This window comes from Sparus aurata, chromosome 21 (assembly GCF_900880675.1).
Source record: "Sparus aurata chromosome 21, fSpaAur1.1, whole genome shotgun sequence".
In the NCBI taxonomy this organism is placed as follows: Eukaryota; Metazoa; Chordata; class Actinopteri; order Spariformes; family Sparidae; genus Sparus; species Sparus aurata.
In genome coordinates this window covers 19,497,238-19,518,992 of record NC_044207.1, presented here as the reverse complement: position 1 = coordinate 19,518,992, position 21,755 = coordinate 19,497,238, and the positions used below count along the sequence as shown (strand labels likewise).

The following is a 21,755-nucleotide window of genomic DNA, read 5'->3' as shown; positions in this document are numbered from 1 at the left end:
CAGCAGATGTAATGACGTTTCCAGCTCAAAATCTTGGAACTCATATCGGATGTTTTTCAAAATGAAGAGCAGGTGCCAAGCATTCATAACTCTTGGACACTTTAGATGACTTTATTTCCTGGAAGCAAAAGACATCATCACATAAAAACTATCCAAAATGCTGCCTCACCAAGCCAGCATAACAATAAGAACAAAAGGAAAAGACAATTTCCCCTTTCGGAAGTATTTCAAATACCTTCTGCTTGACTGTTTAAAGGAATAAAGTTCACTGGGTTGTTTACACATCCTTTGACCCAAAAACCCAATTAGATTTTGATCTCTTGGTAATCTTATGGGGGCTTGATTATTCAAATAATACCAGGATAAAGGCAAAACAAGTGGATACATATTAAAAAAAATCTCAGACTGTCGTCTAATCAGCTCAGGAAGAGGTTGTTGATGTAGTGGATATACAGGACTGCAGGTCCACAGGGCTAATCCTTACTGCCTGGCACAAGTCCAACAATGCACTCCAGGGTATTTCTACCAGGGAACCCATTTCCCACCAGCCACTATCAAGCTGAAGTGGTTTGTTATGAAAATGAAAGGAGGGTAGTAGATATTGATCATTTATCAGTCATGCTTTAAGTGTCATGGGGCCGTAATATGACACAGTGCACGGGAATACTTATAATATATGGCCTCCTCGAATGGTTTATTGGGCAATCTTGCGAGAGGGTCAATTCCAGCCTTTTTATGGAGGGAAACATTGCTAGTGAAGCAAGCAGAATTCCTTCGTTTTTACAGGCCTCTGGCTTCAATTATAAAAACGTGCGGTAATGAAGATGTTCCGCTCAAAGTCCCACCAGGAAATTAATTCTGAGCTCAATGAAGCATTGGTGCTGTTGAAACTTACTAGGCAATTAGAAAAAGGTACTACAGAAGGTGTGCTGTGTTCAGAGCGCATTATGTTTTAGTGCTCTGGGAGTTAAACAAATCACACATCAACTCTGTAGCTGAGCCTAGCCACCACTACAATATTATGAACAATGCTGTCGTCTCATCTATAAAAGGCCGGGGTGAAATATGTTTTATGAGGCTGATGAAATCCCAGAGAGGTGACGTTGGCCTGTAAAAAGCTGGAACCGTGGCGAGAGAGCGGTTGACATCTTCTTTTCCAGCTCTAACACACCCTACACTCTACTCTACACTGCCAGAAGCACTATCATCATTGTTGTCATAACTCAGACAATGCTATGTCATGAGGAAGACGTCTGTTATTTGCTTGCCAGAATTATACTTCACTGATCTGTGAGAAGATTACTCATTGGTGTCCTTTTGTCGCTCACTTCTCATGGTTATAGAGACAAACGCCAGATGAAGCGTGGATAAAACACTTTTTAAGCCACTCTAGTGACTTGGCTCTTGGACTGGTAATGTAGGTATGTTGATTACTGGTTGGTGGACCACTTTGGCCAGACTACAATTACAACAAGATTACAACAGACTTTGCTGCAGATCAAATCAGTTGTGCCCGCAGGATGGATCTGAATAACTTTGGTGATCCCTTAGCAAGTTTTCATTCATATAATGAACATCAGCTGGTTGGAATGGAGCTTAAAATTGCACTTTTTTTTACATATTTGTTTAGTGCTAATAATTTAGCATAAGAATGCAGACTATGTAGGTAAGCGACAAGGTTTTGGCATTGTAGGCATTCTGGTTTGCAGTTATTCGTAGTCCGTTTGTAGTCTGAGCAGTAGCACTGACCAAACACGTTTGGGCGGGCTTTGGTTTCATGCAGCAGTTGAATAGAAAAGGAGGTGGAACAAAGTGGCCAAAATGCAAGCTTAAAACCTGTCGGCCATTGTTTAGCTTTAATTTAAGAGTTGTCCCTCAACTTCAACTCCATTCTTGCATGTCAAGTTACTAATTGGAATGCTAATAATGAATCAAGACATTGACATTCGGCATCTATAACCCAGGTATCTGCTGGATACACATGAAGAGCTGAAACACTGGCTGTTATCCCCAAAAGCTAAATCATCCTCAAACAAAAGTAGATGGATTCCAAAATTGAGCGCTGATTGGCAAATGTTAGTGTTTAGTAGGAGGTTCAGGGTACATTCAGGATACAGATAAGAGTCTTTACTACAGGAACCATGCTAACATGCATGCTAACCATGCTATCATGCAAAACTAAAATGGTGAACGAAGAACTGCTGTGCCCACTTATAGCCTCACAGAGCCTCAAGCATGGCTGCAGACTCTTAAGCCTTGATACCATTTTGAGGTATACACTACCTGTATTTTCTCTTCTGATATTTGTATAAAGTATTTGATGCCCTGATTCAAAATAAAGCTCCAAAACAGCAAAGACTTTTAGCTAACAGTCTTCATAACTTTGAGCCAACAGGGATGCCTTTCTCCTCACTGTTGACACAGGGCTGTAAAGTCATGTCTACACGGCAAGTTAAGGTCAAGGAAGACAGATAAGCCTTGTGTCAAAGACTACAACAAAGTCCTGAATAAAGAACCTTTTGTTCAAAGACTTGGGGTTTCTGCAGGCAAAGAGACATTCATTCAAGTTTGGTCTACAAGTGAGCCACAGGGGCTGGAGGAGAATTAATCCATCTTGTGCACTTTCCATTTTCTTTGTGTGCGTTTCTCACTCATGCGTGTGCTCTCATTATCTTATTTGGATTCCTGCAACCCACCCACTATGTATGTATATTGGCTAATTTTCAGCCTTATTAACATTTTCTGCAGGAGACACTCGTGTCTCGCGAGGCTCACCACAAATGGCACACTGTAGGTTGAGAATTCGGGTTGTGCACTCTGCAACATGTCAATACCAGGCACATTCAAAGATGTGACATAAGGTCTAGACCAAGAGAAACCTGGAGGCAATACAGGTATCAGTTAACAAGTTCTTCAGCATGTCTGTAGATGTTTACTTTCCTAGTAAGAACGTCTTTCCTGCAAAGAAAGTTTCCAAGTGCAGCTGAAAGCAAGATAAAACTGATAACATTCACAGTTTATGGCAGAATCCACAAAGACCAAACAAGGCAAAGCCCCCTTCGTTTTCTATTTGACTAGCCATTACTCGCCACTGCTGGCAACCTTTCCAATAAATACTGGAAAGTAACATCCTGTACGTCCTGAATGACACTCTACCACACCCTTGCAGTGAAGCGTGTAATGCCTTAATCACATTGTGAAAAGAAAAAGGAAAACAAGCTTTTTCATAAGTTGTGCAGCAATGACAACTATCAGACAGCCCAGATCAGGATTCCCATGAGAGCCATAAATAATTTGAACTAGATAAAAGTTTATGATGTGAACAAATTGCAGGAAGCAGACTGAATAATGCAGACATCACACGTTTTCAGTTGTTTACAATGTGAGTGTGGAAAAAGCCAAACCTTAAAGCAAAAGGCTACTCAAGAGCCAATGCAAACTTCTGGAAAATGGCCTAATCCTCCAGGTAATGCTGTTAAAGAGTTCCAACATCCTTTTTAATCAGGATGTGAGTCAGGAAGCCCCCCTATTTACACTGCGAAGGGGATTACAAATTAAACATCCTGGATCTCCGTCCACTCTTTTTTTTCCACAAATGCAGGAATTAATTTACGGAAGATCGGATAAATTCACCAAAATGTGCCACAAAGTCCAAACCACCAACTGTGAGTCACAGCTTCAAATGCACCATTAAGTTTACTGGGCCAATGGACCACACAGGAAGACGCTAAATACTTTTAGAGAAGCAAGTTTCAGAGCCTCCACCCTTCAAACCAATGCTTTCTTCTGCTATATTCTAAGATGGAGATTTGTTTTTGTGAGGCTATTGTTCCCCTCCCTGTGGGGGATTCCTCTTTTGGGCGAGCACTGTTTGAAACGTTGCTCCTCGGAATGACCCGTAGGTCATTAGGGAAGACGCCACACCTACGGGAGGTCTTCGGGAGAGTAGTGAGAGACTCTAATCTCTGATTTAGATGTCAAAGTGAAGCAACAGAACAACCAGAGAGAACAGCTCGAGGCCTCTTTGATGAGAGATTAATCAAGGGGTACGAACACCAAAGTCAAAGATCTCACTCCGTCCTTCTGATGTTTGTTTGTGTCTCTTCAACTTTTCTGTTTTTCTCCCCACTGCGTCGATTCTTCCTTTAATCTGTGCACCACCCCGTCCATCTCATTGACATCTCTTACATTTTCACTGTGACACAGAGATCCATGGAGCTTAGCTCTGAATACAAATGTCCCCAATTTATTTATGTGCAAAGATAAAAAAAACGTTCTCCTGAACTCAACTGAGCGGCAAAATTCTCTTGAGCGGGTTAGAGTGATGGTTTTCATCCAAGCTGAAAGCCTCCAGGATGGAAACATGTTCGGCTGGTGCCCACTTTCCATCTTCACAGCTAGAGCTGACTTCAGCAGCTCCAACCTGACAGGACACATTTAGAAACTGCTTTGTCAAACGTAAATGATAAACATCTAATTCATTCACAACAGAAATTAACTGATAGGAAATGTTCCAGTTGCTGCAACTGGCATACAAATACAAAGGATGTGTGCAGTACACTGGCAAACATAAACCAGCCAACCAACATTATTTTGTTTATTCCAACCCATATTGAGCCAAAAGTAGGTAGATTCCACACCATTTTTCTGAAGTTCTGTGAACAATCACCCATATACGGATGTGCGCACTAAAAACATTAAGCACATATATAAAATTATTCAGATTCTTATTATTCAATAACACCAAATGCCAATGACAATGCAAGGCTGATTGAGCTTTTCAGACATGCCAACGGTTTCCTAATGGTGTGTGTTAAAGAAAGGTTCAACTAACAATCAATCAATTCCTACAACCAAGCCCAAGGGGACGTCGTCTCAATAGAGTGACGATGCTAAATTGAAAGGTGTCAACTGTAAAATACATTGCCAATTATTTTATTAATTTATCATCAAAATTCATTTGAGTGATTTTTTGTTAAGAAAAAGCTTTTTAAATGTGAATCTCTTCTGGTTTCCTTACTCCAGTACGACATCAATATAAAAATATCTTGTGAACAAACATCTGACATCTTACAGACTACAAACAACTAATTGGTTTGAGAAGACAAGCAACAGATTAAACTAGATAACAGAGAGATTGAGATTACCATTAGTTTCAGTCTGAATAGCTTGTTTTGTCCAAAACCCAAAGAATCTCTGATTTACCATTACATCAGAAGACCTTAAATGTTTGGTTTAAAAATAGTTGCATATGACTTTTTTGTCGACCAAATAACTGACGAATCCTCAGCTTGTGTTCTGTAAAAGCAGAAATACAAACTCGTGTCCTTCATAAAGAAATCCACCTTGAAGAATTTATACAAATCATCCACGGGCTTGTGCAGGTAAACATAAGAGATGGTGAGGGTCTAATTTTTCACGTCACGTTACGATCTGCTCACATACAGCCAATAAAAAGAGTGATCAATTCATGTAAATTGCGACAAATTGTTACATAGAGCCCCTTTAAGAGACACACCTAGAAAAAACATTATAGATTTATAAATATATTGTGTTTCCCTAAAGATATGAGAATTATCTTTGCGTCATGTTTTTCCCAAAGATAAGGTCATTTTCTCCATCAGACAGGGTTTTAAAACCTTACTCCAATGGGGATGCGAATGAAATCCTACAAAATTATGACCACTCCTCAACACTCCTGCAATAAACCTTCACAGACAGGCTTAATAACTCAATTGAAGCGGTTGCCTTTCTTCCCTTTCAACACGACACTGCACCTGATGAGATGGCGAGATAGTGCAAGGCCGTTTTTTTTTTCCGGCCTGAATTCCTGGGTCTCTTTCCACTGGAGACTCCGTTCAAGGCCAGCGAATCATGGAAAGGCCATAAACGCAGCGGATCACTTTGTTACCATGTACAAACAAAGGAAGCAAATCAGTTCAATGAGTAACCACATCCACTCACTTTTTGGTCTCTCACTGGATGTATACAAACTGGAGGCTGCAACACAATAAACACTAGTTTACTCTGAGCGGGAGGCTACAAGAAGAGCTTTCAATAATTAAAATCAGACATGTGGCAAGTAGTATTCCTGAACTTATTAAGAATCAAAGTTGGACATCAGAGCAATACGTAAAACGTAATTGCTTGTGGTTTGTTTAGACTAAAAAGCCAGAAACGCAAATAATGGCTCCAGAGCCACAGCACTGCCTGGTTTTCAGCGCAGCACAATAGATTACTGTATTCAGAGGTGTCTTTACGGTTAAAAGTAAGAAGAAGAACAAAAGCAGCTTCACTTCTGTATTCTTCCCTCGATGACACACACACGTTTAGCCTCGGGTGCGTCTGCTGCACGCCACAGATCTCGGTTGCTCTACAAAAGTATCAGCGCTGCCAGATAACCTGCCCCTCCACAGAGGCACCATTGTCCCAGACTGAAACCAAAATCCTACACCTCGCTAGCAGCTCTCGAAAAATCTCCACCACTCAGACATGGCCGCAGTTTATCAAGGGTTTTATCCTCCTGCTCCCACGGCCCCGGACCAGAAAGCCATACTTCCGACAATGTCTGCAGCAGATGGAAGTCTGGGAAGGTCGTCAGAGGACCGTCAGAGACACAGCAGCGGCAGCAGCAGCAGTAGTAGCATGACGGCCACTCAGGACCTTAAAACTGGAGATTCTAGGATTACACAGGATCATAACCTATATTTCACTACCGCCATCCATCTAATCCCAGAGAGTGGGCTTTAATGAAAAGAAAAGGCATGGTTTTCTGAAAGTAATGGAAAAAAAAAACAGATGACTGATGAGAGAAGCTGGCTTGTTATATCCCAACACAACGCAGAGGGAAAAGCACTTACTCAGGATGCAGAAATGCACCGCAGGAGTGAAATTTTGTCATGATTCAGCTCAACTTTTGCAGGTGTGCAAGCACATTTAAATGAGGAAGCTGGACCTCACCTATATGCTGTGTAGATAGATACATATACACGCATATTATCTTCCAATCTCATTCTGTCAAGAACTTGAATAACTCATTAACTCTGAAAAAGCATATTGATATAAGCCGGTTATCCTGTGCCCAAAGCAAGCCTCGCATTAGGGATTAAGGGTTTATCCGTCGACATGCCCCTGAGATTAGTTTGATCTTTCACAGGTTAACTCACAGCCCAGGTTATTGGGGCTCTCAGGCACATTCACCTCATATCTGTACTCTGGCAGAAGAGTTTAGGAATATTTCTGCCTCCAATAAAAATTGCAATCATCACCTCTACGGTACATCTCCAGTCACAAACAGAAGGTGTCCAATTGATTCTGAGGCCATTTAGCATTCCACGTGGGAAATAAATCACCACAGTTATTACTTGTGGTTGGCTGCTGGGTGAAGCTGTGGGCATTATTTACAACCTCCTCGCAGATGATGACAGTTAATAAACCGAGCATGCCAGCGCACAGGACAAGGAGCTTTTTCTATTATTCAGCAGGTCCTGTCTGACTCCCACAGAAGCCATCACATCCAGGCAGGCTGGCGCTGAACGACGAACTGACAGGTGAGCTTCCTGTGGGGGAGGCTGCTCTCTGCCAGGTGCATTATCAAATCTCACATTTGTTTCCAAAAGGCCTTAACGTCTTCTGACAGGACTGCAACTATCGGTGGGTTAAATGTCCACCTGTAAAAGAAACTTCCAAAGTATGATCATTATTCTGTACTTTTGATTGGCAAACCTAAGCTTGATATCATTAGGTGCAGCTGTTTTCTTTTTATACTTCGCTGACTGTTAAAGATTACTGCTAGTAAGTCTTATAATTAACAAATTGACTGTTCATTTACCGGCGCTTTACTTTTTTCTGTCTGACGGCACACACAGTTTATAGAGAAAATGACAAGCGATCTACCACTAAAGACTCTCAGTAAATTTTGAAACAATGACAGCTTGATTTCAGACCAAGGAAAACCAAAGCAGGTTAGTCATTTCTAGCCGATGAGCATCAATTTTCAAGCTGAAATGATGACTGCTGCGAGCATATTTTATCGGCAGTAGCTAGCTAGTTAAGCTAACATTGAGAGAGAGAGAAAGAAAGAAAGAAAGAAAGAAAGAAAGAAGTTAGTTCAAATATCATATTATATATAATAGTAAAGTCCTACCTTGTATCCTGTTCCTTGTACCCGTATCTAAGATATTTAGTTTAAAACATTAAAAAATTAACTAAAGTGACCAACAAAATGTGAGGAAGTAACAGTGCTATCATTGCCAAACAGATACACTGATGTTAGCATGCTAACCAGCTAGCCTCGGCCCCTCCTGTCTTGTGATACCACTTCTTCCCTCAAGAGGCAATAGTGAGTCACTTCCCCAGGGGCATTAATTTAACCACCTGCTCCCAGTAAGACACCACGATAGAAATATCAAAACAAGAGTAAGCATTAGCGCTGCTTGCCACCACTGGATCCAGCGACCTTAAGTATGAAGGGGAGAACGTTCCCTCCAGACTGTTAGGTAAACGGCTAATGTTAGCTATGTAGCTTGAAAGGGTATCTAACTGTATAAAGTTACTGAGAGTGCTAATATGTTTAGCTAGTTTAGTTAGCCGTTTGATGAAATAAAGGCCGGTACAGAACCAGTTCGTACACGGAGCGCCTTCAGGGACTAAGCAGCTTGTTTGGTGGATATGAAGCCATCTCTGGAGCCACAGAGAAATACAACACAGTGGATGTGTTATCATGAAATTGGGCTTTTTTTTTTTGACTCGACAAACTAATATCATTAGGGACTAATGTGCCTTATGTCAGGACAAATAAACACACAGTTTATTCTGTTCCATACAATTCAATCCAAAAAGAAAGACACGAACCCTTCAAACTCTTTACATCACTGTAACCACAGCCTGATGCTCGCTGTTCCAACATGTGGAGAAATCTGCCTGCCTGGTTACAGTTGCTAATCAGACGAGGGGGGCTTACACTGACTGTCACTTGAAAAATGATTAATTTTAGTGTCTGTGTTAGTGTGTTTCACTCCACTAATAGTTTCACAATGTTATCTGTGTTCTTAGGGAGGACTGTTTAAAGAGACACTTAAGTGCTCGCTGTCTTCGCAACGATGGTCCATGTATGGTTAAAAAAAAAAAAAAAAACATTTCTCAGCACGTTCCAAGAGAAAAGCCAAAACACAGAACAATGAGCACAATTTTTCACTCTTTCAATCGCCGTCAGTTTCAAGTTTTTCTCGTACTCAAACATCTTTTGCCACTTTGGTGTAAACAGCTGACCAGATGTTTCCGCATCCTAGCAACACAAACAGCTTCATGTCAAACACACACATAGATTGAGCAGTTGTCCTTCCCTTAAAAAAACAAAAAATGTATCTCCCAGTTTAGCAGATTTTTAAAATAAGTCGAAGGATTACATGCTCCTTCACAGGCTGAGAAAATTATCCTTCTTCTTAATTCTTATAAAAGCCTTTCAAACCCCTTTGGATTATCTCAGAAATGCATTGTCGCAGAGCTTAGATCCAGGCTGCTTTCCTCTGTTTTTGTTTGGAAATCTTGGAAATACTTGGTTTTCAATGGAAAGCAATGTTATATTATGGTATATTATGTATTTCATTCAAGCTTATTTTAAGAGAAAGTTACAGAATTCTCAGCTATGCCCCTTAATTTGGGTTGAGACACGGTCATATTCAGTGAGCATCAGTACTCCTTTATGATTCTGTCAGACAAGATAATAACACATCTGGTTTTCAAAATAAAAGTTGCCTAATGTCAATTTCTGTAATATTTTCCAAATCCGGCTTAATTGTTGTAAAGTTTTGGTGTGTTTTGACAGATATGGGTCTTAATTTCAAAATCGCTGGCCAGTTAACATCATTCAACATCAAATAGAGAGATAGAAATTATTATTATAATTAAGTCATAAAACACAAACTGTTTTTATGGCGGAGTGCTGAGGATGAATTGAGGAAAGAGGATGCTCTGTAGTCTGGTGGTACAACATTAAAACAAAGTTTACTTCGGTTCACCTTCGTCATCTTTTGCCTTTATTTTTCAAGCAAAAGTGTCAAACATTTGCTGCTTCCAGCTTCTTAAATGTGAAGATTTGCTGCTTTTCTTCTGTCATAAATGACGAGTTTGGGGGGCTTTGACTTGTTGGGTGAACCAAAGGAGCAACATGAAGACGGCACTTTGGACTCCGGGAAACTGTACTGAGCATTTATAGACAACAGGTAATGAAAACAATCATAAGTTGCAGCCCTAATTGGAACAATGACTTCTCAGCAATACGTTGCGTAGCTTGCTTGTATGTCAAGATAAGGGTAGTAGCTCTAAACATATCTCACATGATCAAATATCACTGTTTATCCAACATTTCTTTCACTTAGGAACCTTTAACAAACAGCAGTTACTGTTCGACCTCGACCTCTGCGGGTTAAACAAAGTATTTCTAAGAAGTCCGTATGTTTTTACTAAAGCTTTATTCTGAGTTAATGAATAAGCTGACTGCAAACTGCACGGCCCAACCCCAGGATCACATTAATCAATAACAAAAAACGAACATGTCTATTAAGATGTAAAAACCAACCACACGTCTGAGCATCTTGTCACTTGGCTTTTTTTTTCTTTTTTTTTAAGTTTAGAGTACTGATACAGGAAGATACTTAGCTGGTGTTGGACATCTTGTTCACATCAACTTTTTGGACAAATTACCGGACACTGCGTGCTCGGAGATCAGCATGTGCCACAAAGACTGAAACATCTGCGTTAGCCTCTGGCCAAAAGCACAACACCGAGAACAACAACCACAACAACAACAACTGAAACTGTCACACCATATGGTGGAGCTCCGTCTTCCCTGAACAAGGAAATTGGATCCAAAAAAAAAGAGAAGGAACAGCAATTAAAAGTGCATTGTTTCTGCACACTGTGACTATCACTACAGCTGCTCATTTCTAGTCTCCTCTGGCTTTAATAAAAATCTTAAAAATCCTTATTTACTGTGGGAGACTTGCTGCTGCGTGAAATGCGCACTGTCAAGTTTGTTTAGCGGCCCGGAAATATTTAGGGACTCTGTCTTTCTTGGCTCAAACACTTTTGATTTGTTATGGTTCTCTGGAAGAGCAGCACTGGTTGTTACTTATCAGAGCGGACGGGGAAAGATGCAACTCGCACGTGGGCTCGCTGGCACTGAGCACACCCTGCTTATCAGTTTATAAGGAGGAACAGCAGCGTGGACGATGATTCATGAGAATAGGAAGTTTGAAGCCATTAGGGAGTAAAGTGATACTTCTGGTCACTTTCTCCACCCTGACTGGCCCTTGTGAGGTTCTGAGTCACTCCAACAGCATGTGGAATACATTGAATCTGAGTTTTTTTATCTACCTTAACCGCTGGGAAGCAGGGGTCGTTCCCGTGCTTCATATCTGTGTCAAATATCACTTTGGCCGCAAGGGGTTTCTTTAAGGATGGAAATCTCAGCTAATAAAAGAACATTTGTGGAGGATGGCAGGAGAGCATTGAAGTGACAGTCACAACACCAAAAAAAACAAAACAAAAAAACATTTCTGTGACCTTTACTTCAGGGCCAATAGAAAGAAAAGAAAAAACAAGAGACCTGTTCCCTGCTACCTCAGCGCTTGTTTTCATACATACAGTCCTCACTTTTCCAGACTGTCTGCTTTTTCATCTTTTCTGCAAGTAGGATAAAGGCGACTGTTATCACATTTTGATCTAGTTTGCTCTGAGGACCAGATGCAAACTGGGAACCAGTGCATCAGTTTTGAGAATGTTCCCTAAAATCAAAGACAAAAAAGCCACATTTGAACAGCCGAGTGGGCAACAGAAGCATCTGAAATGAGCAGTGTGAGACATAGATGCAAGATTTCTAGTTGTTTTAAAGCATTCAAATGAGCTTTAATGCGTTTCAAGGTGACAGCATCGTCCTGATTCCACTTCTAAATTTACCTACAACTGGGTCAAACGCTGTCAGGCACTTCAGACGAAATCATCACACAGAAAAACAAAGACAAAAGTCTCACACAGCGAGGCTTGCACAATCCGCATTCCCTCCCTGAAGCATCATCCCAAAATGTGGAGCATATTTGCGTACTTCGGTGTCATCGTCGTCTCGCACAGGATGTGGCTGAGATGCGTATTTGCGCTAGTTTGGGGATTTGTTGGGGGTTTTTTTTTTGTCTAACTGGCCCAATCAATCACAACTTTTCCTCAACTTTTACGCGCACGAGTTTCCCGATCAAGACACTGTAGACCGACTGGACGTTAGACTACCGGAGTGCGGTTTGGTCTGAACCGAGGACACATCGAGGAGAGCCAGTGAGAAACTTTCTTTTTTTTTTCACCCACGCTGGCTCAAGTTCCTCTGCGGCTATTTTTTTTTTTTTTTTGCTTCCCAGAGCGGTGCGTGATTTTTTTTCTTTTTCTGTGAGATATATGGAGGAAAGCGGGCTCTTCGCTTTCCCCTTCAAAAAAGCCCAAGTCAGCCACGTACATGTTGTAGTTTTAACAGCTCCCTGACATACCTTTCCTTTCCGCCAGAGCACAGCAGCACAGGCAGAGCAGAGAGGTGAGACCGATCCACTTCGCAAATCGGGGTGCCATCGTTGTTTCTGAAGCCTCCTGGAGAGAAGGTGTCATTCCATTCCAACGGCGAGCGATATTCCGCTTTGTGGAAGCTTCGCGAAAAAACTATGGAAAAAAAAATGGAAATGTGTAGGTTTTTTTCTCTCTCGTTAGGTTAAAAAGAGTTTGCCCTTCTCTGGGAACAAACTTTGACAGCTCCTCCTCCTCGCTAGATATCTCCAGCAGTCCCGAGCTCGTGGAGCGAGAGGACGCACTACTGCTGCTCTGACGTCAGCAGGAGGGAGGACAGATGCGCCTCTCTGGCTGCTCAGGTAGAGGCAGGACAAAAGAAGAAGAAAACAACAACTGTGTGTGGATGTTAACTGTCGTCTTCTTTTATCTGGAAATGGTCTGCACATCATTTATATTACAACATGCCCACAGGTGAAGAGTTTTGTTACAGCTGCCCTCAGTGATTCATAAAAAAGCAACGTAAACTTCATGTAGGAAACAACAACAACAACAACAACAAAAAATAAGAAGTAATTGCAGAAAAAGGCTTGAATCTGTGTCCTTTCAAATCAACTGGCTTCGATACAGGGAGGAAAAGAAGTAAAAGGCATAAACCACACTGTTGTTGTATCCAGTATTCAGCATTTCTCAGATCATCACAATCGCCCTTTTTATCATTTATGTCGCTGATAAAATACATACATTTAAATCTGGTAAAACAGGCTCGGATGCAGTGTTGTAATCTACAAAGTTACTAGTAACTAAAGTCATGATAAAAATGAAAAAAAAAGGAAGTTCATTAAGTAACATAGTAAGTAGTGTCAAGCCCCAACTTATATGGATGTGCAAGAGCAAGTCTGAACTAGATAGATCTACATTTTTCATACGCACATTGAGTGTGTTTACCTTAGTTTCCTTTTCTTTTCGCTTTAAATGCTCAGTAATAGTTTAGAGTGAGTCTTGAGGTACCCTAGGTATAAGAGCTAGACTGAGCTGGAAGATATCGTCCTGTACGTCAGATAACAAGTACAGTAGCAAGAAATGGCAGCACAGAAACCACACTCTTGTTGTATTCAGTATTCAGCATTTCTCAGATTATCACAATCATCATTTTTATCATTTATATTGCGGATGCAGTGTTGTAATCTGCAAAGTTACTAGTAACTAAAGTCATGATAAAATGTAGTCGAGCAAAAAAGAAGGACAATATTTGCCTCCCAAATGTCGTGCCGTTGAAGTAGGCCTATATAGTGGCAGATAATGGAAATATTCAAATACGAGTATCTCAAAATTGCACAGGTACAGCACTTATATTCCCTCACTGTAGGTAACACAAACTGCAACCCTGCGGATGAGACTCGTTTGTGGGGTTTTTTTTATGATGAGATTCATATTTTTTTTCATTGTTCTGATTGAAATGTCTGCTGTGCAAACACTCCACCGCAGTTTCAGATCTGTTAGACGGTGACACCTGTGTGACCCCAACAACCACAGGTGCCACCGAAGTGCCTCCCAACAAGCTGTCATGCTCGCTGTGTGACACCTCAAGTACTCGTGTTTCCTTTTTTCTGTACCTCTTTTCTGCACCGGCTTTGTTCATGCATGGCGTCCATTTGCAAATGCTCGAGCATTAGAAACTCACAAAGACGAGTCTGATCAACCTCATTTATTATATATGTGTATATATGTATACACATATATACATAAATATATGGTAATAAGTGTCAAACCACCAACTCATATGGATGTGCAAGAGCAAGACTGAACTGGATAGATTTTAATATGTACGTTTAGTGTGTTTACCTTAGTTTCCTTTTCTTCTCGCTTTAAATGTTCAGTAATAGTTTAGAGTGAGTCTTAAGGTACTCTAGGTATAAGAGCTAGAGTGAGCTGGAAGATATCATCCTGTATGTCAGATAACAAGTACAGTAGCAAGAAACGGCAGCACAGAAATGCCAAAAGTGTTTGGGTTGATATAAGTGCGTCTCTCCATGATTTACATTTCTATCATTTGACAGAAAGATTTTTGGGTTTTGGTGTCCCTAAACCTTTTTCAGGTGAACAGCTAGGTATGGAAAGCGAGAGAAAAGGTAGATGATGACTCATCGGGGATGTCAGACCTAACTTCCAGAGGTTTCATTTAATTCGGCCTCTTACACCAACCCCAGCAACCTTATTTTTTTCGTAGATGTGCATGTTTGAAAGACAGTCCTCGGTACAGCTGTCATACTGGGGTTGAAAGGACAAAAAAAAAAACGTCTAGACTGTTGACAGAGTGCCTGTCTGATCGGAGCCGAGTCTAATTGGATGTCAAGCTGCTTTGATGTGTTTGTTGTTGTGCACAGATCAGACTCTATGAGGACAGGAGTGATAGAAATCATTTTTCACATTGGTGTTTATTCCATTACCACAGCCTAATGGCTCAGCAAATCGTCTTTGGTTGTACTGTTGGAGGAAGAGGTTATTGTGTTGGGTGAAATTACGACCATTTTCCTCGAGGAGAAATTACCTAATGTGAGGCTAACGTTTCACATGGGACAGCACAGCTCTGCTCTGGCAGTGTGCTGTGGATGTGATGCAACCGACAGTTTGACTGCTCGAAAGTTCATTGGGAAACAGAAAAAAACGTGCATGGTCTTTGTCATTTCGGTAGGTCGGAGGGGAAATAGTAAGTGAAGGCAGACAGTCCGCCTGAATGAAATGTTTCGCTTATGATCTGGTTAAGTTTAGGCACAAAAAACACATTATTAGGGTTGGGAAGATATCATGTTTTGGCTTGAAATACCTGTTTTTGGGTGCCACAAAGACAGCTGGAGATGCCACAAGGTAGAAAAAACAACATTTTATCACCATAAACAAGGCTGGGAATTATTCTGAGTGCTCCTTAAAGGTCTAGTTTGTAAGATAGTTGATTTTTAGTCTCATTCCCAACTCATCCAATCCTGACGCTTTGGGCTGGTGGGTCAAAAAGTCTGTAGAAATGTCAGTATGGCAAATATAGCCAATGACTCACACAAATGCTAACAAAACTGCCATCATTTTCTCTTGGCGACTGGGTTGCGACAAAAGCCAAAAACACTTTTTTTCCTAACCCTAACCAAGTGGATTTTTGTGTCCAAACCTAACGAGACCGTAAGCACAGCATGGCCACAACATACAACTGAAAATTGAAAGGTACAGAACTAAAATGGAAACATCAATTTAAAAAAAAAAATTTGGACAAGTGCACAGTGCCAACATTTATTCTGGCAGTTAAGGAACACCTCTGAATGAGAAAGTTGTTGTCCCTTTTCAAGGTTACACACTTTCAAATGGTCCAAGAGTCATAAAAAGAATCAGTAGAGGTCAAACATTTCAGTTTTACTTCTAGTGAAAACCAAATTTCAGCTTCACATCAAGGTCATCTATTCAAATCTGACTCAGGGTTGTTTTTTAAATGTTTTGAAACCAAGGTCTGCCGCATATGAAGCCACAATGGAAGCTTGCTAAAAGAAAAGAAAAAGTAAAGAAATCCCCTTGGCAGCTCACCAGCGGCCGATTTTTTACAACACTGGCCAATGTCTCAGTTATGAAATGTTCCAGAGAAATAAAGAAAGAAGTCCCAGTTGTTATGACGCTACATATCGCCATCCATCGCTGTCCTGAGGCTCTGTGCTTTTTGCACAGGCCTTACCAGAGCCTTACACCGCAGCTGTCTGTCAGCCAAGCAGAAACACTAAACAAACACAGAATAATGGCCAGACCACAAGGGATTCAAAAGAGAGAGTAAGAAAAGAAGCAGAGCTAGAGAGGAGAGAGGAAAGTGTGTGAAAGAGCACAGGATGATAGATACTGCCTGGTGAAGTAACTACATGTCCTACCTTGCAATATTCTCACATTTTCCATCTGCATGTGTGAGTTAATGCAGCTCATATTTGAGACTCAAATTCTTTCAGGTACAGTAAAAGCCAAACAATGTAAGACACACTTTCTTAAAGGGTAATGTTCACACAAGGAGTCTAATTAAGCCATCCAGTGAGGCAGAAAGGTCATGCGACCGTGCCGTGAGGGGAGATGACTCGTTATCCCGAAGGTCTTAAGTTTGATCTGCATGACAGGGCCCAGATGGACCAAGAACATCTCATTGCATTTTTTTAAGTACCAGCCCCCACAAGCAACATAATCATTTGGAAATGCTTGTACATTATATGGACGAGACCGCGCAGCAGACGCAGGAAAGCAGAGCACAGCATATGGGATAATATAGGATTCACTGTCACTCAAAGGCGCAAAACATCTGCTGCATACACCCAAATCGACATCACACTATAGCTGAGAGAGAGGTCTAAAAATGAATCGCAGCAAAGAGAATAAGTCGGGCTGGGACGACGTTACATGGTAATAATAATTATTGGGCTATTGAAAAAGTGTGATGAATGTGATCTTGATTGTGAGTGTCTGAAGAAGATGGAGCTTGGAGCTTTGATCCAATGAGTGGATACCATCAGCGGTAACGCTTTGCATTAAGGTCTTTGTAATAAGTGTTAGTTCAGTAGAGCGCATACCTCCACCAATGCCCAACAGTTCACTCATATGCACCTTATTTTTTCACCCAGATCCATGCATTGTCCCCTGAGAAATTAACAAAAATGTAACTTTCAAAACGGAAAGTGGGAAACATTTCCTGGATCTTTCCCTTTTGAAAAGTTAACGGGTCTATTCTGAGCCACGACTCAACCTCCATCCAAGTTTCGTGGAATTCTGTTCTGTAGTTTTGGTTTAATCCTGCCGACAAACCAACAAACCAACCGACAAAAAGACACAGGTGAAACCATAATGCCCTTGCGAGGCTTCAAAAGATGCATATTAACATTGCCCTTGTTGCTAATGACTATGAATAAAGTGACATAAAGACATCTCTAATAACTCGTTTATAGACTGCTCAAGAACACTCATCGATCCATTATGTCAGCGTAACAAACAGTTTGTGTATATATCAGATCTTGTGAGAAAAAACAAGACCAAAAGGAACAATGCACATAATAACAAAAGCAAACCGCCAGCGGAGAACGTGTCAAAGTTAATTCCAGACCTTTAATACGGACCCTTTGTTATCTTTGCTAGATTTCATTTCATATTTTGCCAACTTTGTCCACCGGCATTTCTATTCTGATTTGAAATATCACCTGTGTTTGTGTTGTGCATGGAGGACGGAGGGGGGGTGGAGGGAATGGGGTTGTGGACAGATTTTGCAACATGATTTTACTCTATTAGACAGGAGAGACAGCAGACACGGGAACAGTGAAAGATGCAACTTGCATAAACATAAAAACAGGTCCAAATAATAAATCCAAATAATAATTACTCACCTTTATTAAGCTTCTTGTTGCTTTATTAAGATTAATATGTACTTTATTGTGTATTTATGAGCCGTCTCGCTCTTAAACTATACTCAACACTATTTATACTGCTTAAATCTTTCTGTGATTTAAGCATTTAATTATTGCCCAGATTGACTAATAAGATGACAAATGTTGGCGCCCGGCACCTTTGATACAGATCTACGGAATTGTGGGTTACACCGAGTGATATTGTTTCCAGAATTGATGTAAAAAGTTAGATGTTCAATCTCAGATGTCCTTGCCGTGAATCTCTGCTCTATTCTGGGCGCCCGTCTGGGCTGCCATATCTTTGACATGTGAGATAAGACTTGGATTAGATGGGGCTGTATCCGTAAAAGCTTTAATAATAGCTTCCTAAATCCTGTTTTCAGCGGTATGGCTGAAAAAGCCCCAGGCGCTCAGAACACACTGTCAAGTACCAATTAATTGGCTTTAATTAGAGAAGCCAGTGAGATTACCTTGTATCCCGCCATCTGCCCCCCGAAAGCAAATTTTCCTTCAGCTAAACTTAAATAGTGAAGACAAATATTTATATGTTTGAGTGGACACACACACACACACACACACACACAGAGAGACAGAGAGAGTGAGTTTGTTTTCCCCTCCCATGAAAAGTGATAAAACACGTGCATGTCTTATTTCTCTGTGTTTTACAGTTTCCTGGTGAGGCCCCTGGTGTTTTGGCTCGGAGCCGTTGTCCACTTGCCAGAGCATGTGGTCTCCATGGCAACCCATTGGGTTACACAGTAAACACCTCAAAGTAAATGAATGAACCTGTTTTAATCCAATAGGAATCCTCTTTCTCCACTCTCAACCAGTCACATCCTGTTTCATAACATGGAACACCTTGTTCGCAGTTATGAATGATGAGATTGATTTCCTTGCGGTTTGTGTGCGTGTGTTCTGGTTTGAAAGGCAATTTGGCCACTTTGGTTTGAACTGTGCTGTGTGTAGCAGGAGTAATAACATATAACAAGTTATCCATAATGCACTTCAAAATCCTTCAGTTCTTTTTTTTTAAAAAAATGGTAAAACAATAAGAAAAATCAAGTGAACATTTAGATCAGAGAGTGAGAATTAAATGTGGGAAAAGGACTAATGAAAAATACCAATACACACATACACACGTACATATTGATGCACTAATGTTTGCATGTTAGTCACGAATTATCAAAAAGCTTTTGGCAAAGGAGCGACCAAAATGACAAATTCACCCAAAAAATGAAAATTTGGTCGTTTTCTACTCACCCCAATGCAGATGGAAAGTCCGGTGAAGTGTCTTGGTCCACAAAAAATGTCTGGAGCTTCACGGCAAAACAGCAGAAGACGATTGGTACTAAAACAACCTTCAAAAACATAAATTGGCTCCATACAGCTTGTCCAGCATAATCCAAGACTCTGGAAGCCCCCATGTCCCAAACTGATTTTAAAACACATGTTATTTAAGCCCTTAGCAGCTATAATCTTCATTATAGCTGCTAAGCTAAAAGTGTTTTCCAGCTCTACGGAGCCATTGTATGTCTTTTTCTTTTTTTTTTTTACATTTTAATACAAGTCTTCAACTGCATCAGTGGTTCAGGAGAATGCTTCAGAAGCTCCAAAAATGTTTTGTGGGTGAACTTTTCCTTTCAGAGAAGATACTGATTCTGCAGGTCTGAGTACATCAGGCTGTCCACATGTTTTAAGGATTTATGGTATTGGTTCATTAAGGCCGAAAAATAAAAACTCTAAGACAAAAGATGTGAAGGTCATTATACCTGTTTATTCCTATAACAATAACAATTAGAGATATATTCTTCATATTTTTGAGTTTCTTCAAAGGGGCCTTCATGGTTTCTGCTTCGGGTGCACTGTGCTGTAGGTGCTGCGAGCTCTTTGGTCCTGAGTCATCGGGAGAAAATGAAGGCAACAGACTCAAAAATGTGTTTTGATCAGAATAATAATCCACCATCAGGGTCAGGAGAGCTTAATCTCATTAGTGTGACATCACCGATCTCTGCCTTTGAGTTCACTGAAGTGGTTTGGTGGCACAGTTGGGGCGAAGCTCTGCATTGCCAGGCATTCATGGTGCCACGAATCTCCTTTGGTAACGTGTGGCTCATTCCATCACATCCATTCAAATCAGCGGTGGGAAAGTGGCCCCAACTACAGGAACATCTGAGTCACTCACAAGTGGGAATAAAAGGGATCAGAGGATTGACCGTTAACAAACTGACTGCAGATTTTTTCTTTTCTTTTTTAACATTGGACTGGGGTCACGAAAAAACTGCCAAGCCACAAAATGTGTCAGCCTGGCAGATGATACTCGTTCCAGCTCTCTCATGTACGAGTGATTGATAGAATGAGATCATGGATGTAATCAGCTGAAATGTCTCTGCAGGTAGGAGTCAGAAACCACTGATCCCAGAAGAAGCTCTCTTATATGAATACTTATGTTCATTAACAGAAAAATATTAAACATTAACCAGGACACTTGTTTTTCCCTGATGCCTCCTCACTTTAAGGCTGGGCAATATATTTTTAGCATCGTCATTGTGATATAAGACAATATGCCATCTCACATTTTCGATATTGTTAAATCCTAATATGATAAAAATGTTGTCTTTTCTTTAAAGGCTGCATGACAGAAAAAGTGATGTCACTTTATAAACTTTCCAGACTGTTGTTCTAATACTTGGCTATACCCACTTCAGCGATTATATTCTCTTAGTTATCTTTTCACAAACGTGCATGTTTGTTGGTTGATTGCTTCGAAAACTACTGAACTGACTTCCACAAAACTTGGATGGAGGATGGAGAATAGCCCCAATTAAACTTTTGGTGCAGATCTGGCTAAAGGGACAAATCCAGGATTTTTTCCCTTGCATTTTCATTCATCAAGTGTAAAGAACAGCTACTCAATTACAAGTGAAAAGGCAACCAGATGAACTCACGATGAAAAGATGCAAAGGCCGAACATCTTTGCTGGATTATTCAGACGTTATTAACGTATGTGTTTTTTCATAACGTGATATTGATATTTCGGTTTTACGATTGTTATTGCGAATATCGCGATATTGCAAGACCCTTGGTACATTTTGATGATAATCCTAGATCTGGTGAACTTGAATCATTCAAAAGTTAGAGTGATGTAGGCCTGTCCAGTTTGATAGTGGACCAGGCTTGATTGAATTAAAGGGGACTGTTGGGTCTTGGCAGAGGTATGCGCTCTACAGAGTAGTAATATATATATCGAGGTATTTGGTCAAAACTGTTGCTACATTTAATGCTGTCGCCCAGACTGAGCGTTTATAAAGTGCTGTTGATGAGGTTTTAAACTCTGTCATACAGTATGAAATATCTTTATCATTTTACGGCCTGATCGCCCCTCACTGTAAAAATATAAGTCGTTTTTCAACAGTAAAGGACGGAAGAAAAATGTCAGTGTGTTATTTATCTTTTTTTTATGTTATTAATTCCTGGTTCTTTTGGCATTAGCGCTTCATTTTACCCTCTCAAAATTAATCACCCAATCTCCTCACTGTAAACATAAAAATAGGAAAACACAACTAATCCTAAATGTGTCAGAAATCCAGTCTTCCTCCTCTTCACTCCTCTCCATATGCCCTTCTCTGCCTGTCACATTAAATCAATGTCAGATCAATGTTTCCGCCTCATTAGTTCATGCGGGGTGGATTCAGGTTCCGGTGTGTCCTCGGAGGGGCTTGGAGGGAAAACAGCTGGCGGACACGTTGCTCGATGAAACGCCGCCATCTTGTGGCGTGTGCGCTTGTTGTTGTCGGAGCCTTT

General features: G+C 40.7%; 1 protein-coding gene across 1 annotated transcript in view; it reads right to left on the bottom strand.

Moving 5' to 3' along the window:
- The window catches only part of egfra (epidermal growth factor receptor a (erythroblastic leukemia viral (v-erb-b) oncogene homolog, avian)), a 47,868-nt gene extending 35,027 nt beyond the window's left edge, over nucleotides 1–12,841 (bottom strand). Inside the window, exon 1 of the mRNA XM_030402224.1 lies at nucleotides 12,534–12,841. Coding sequence (XP_030258084.1) covers nucleotides 12,534–12,648 — 115 coding nt within the window. The 5' untranslated portion in view covers nucleotides 12,649–12,841. The remainder of the gene's footprint in view (nucleotides 1–12,533) is intronic.
- Between the last annotated feature and the right edge of the window lie 8,914 nt (nucleotides 12,842–21,755).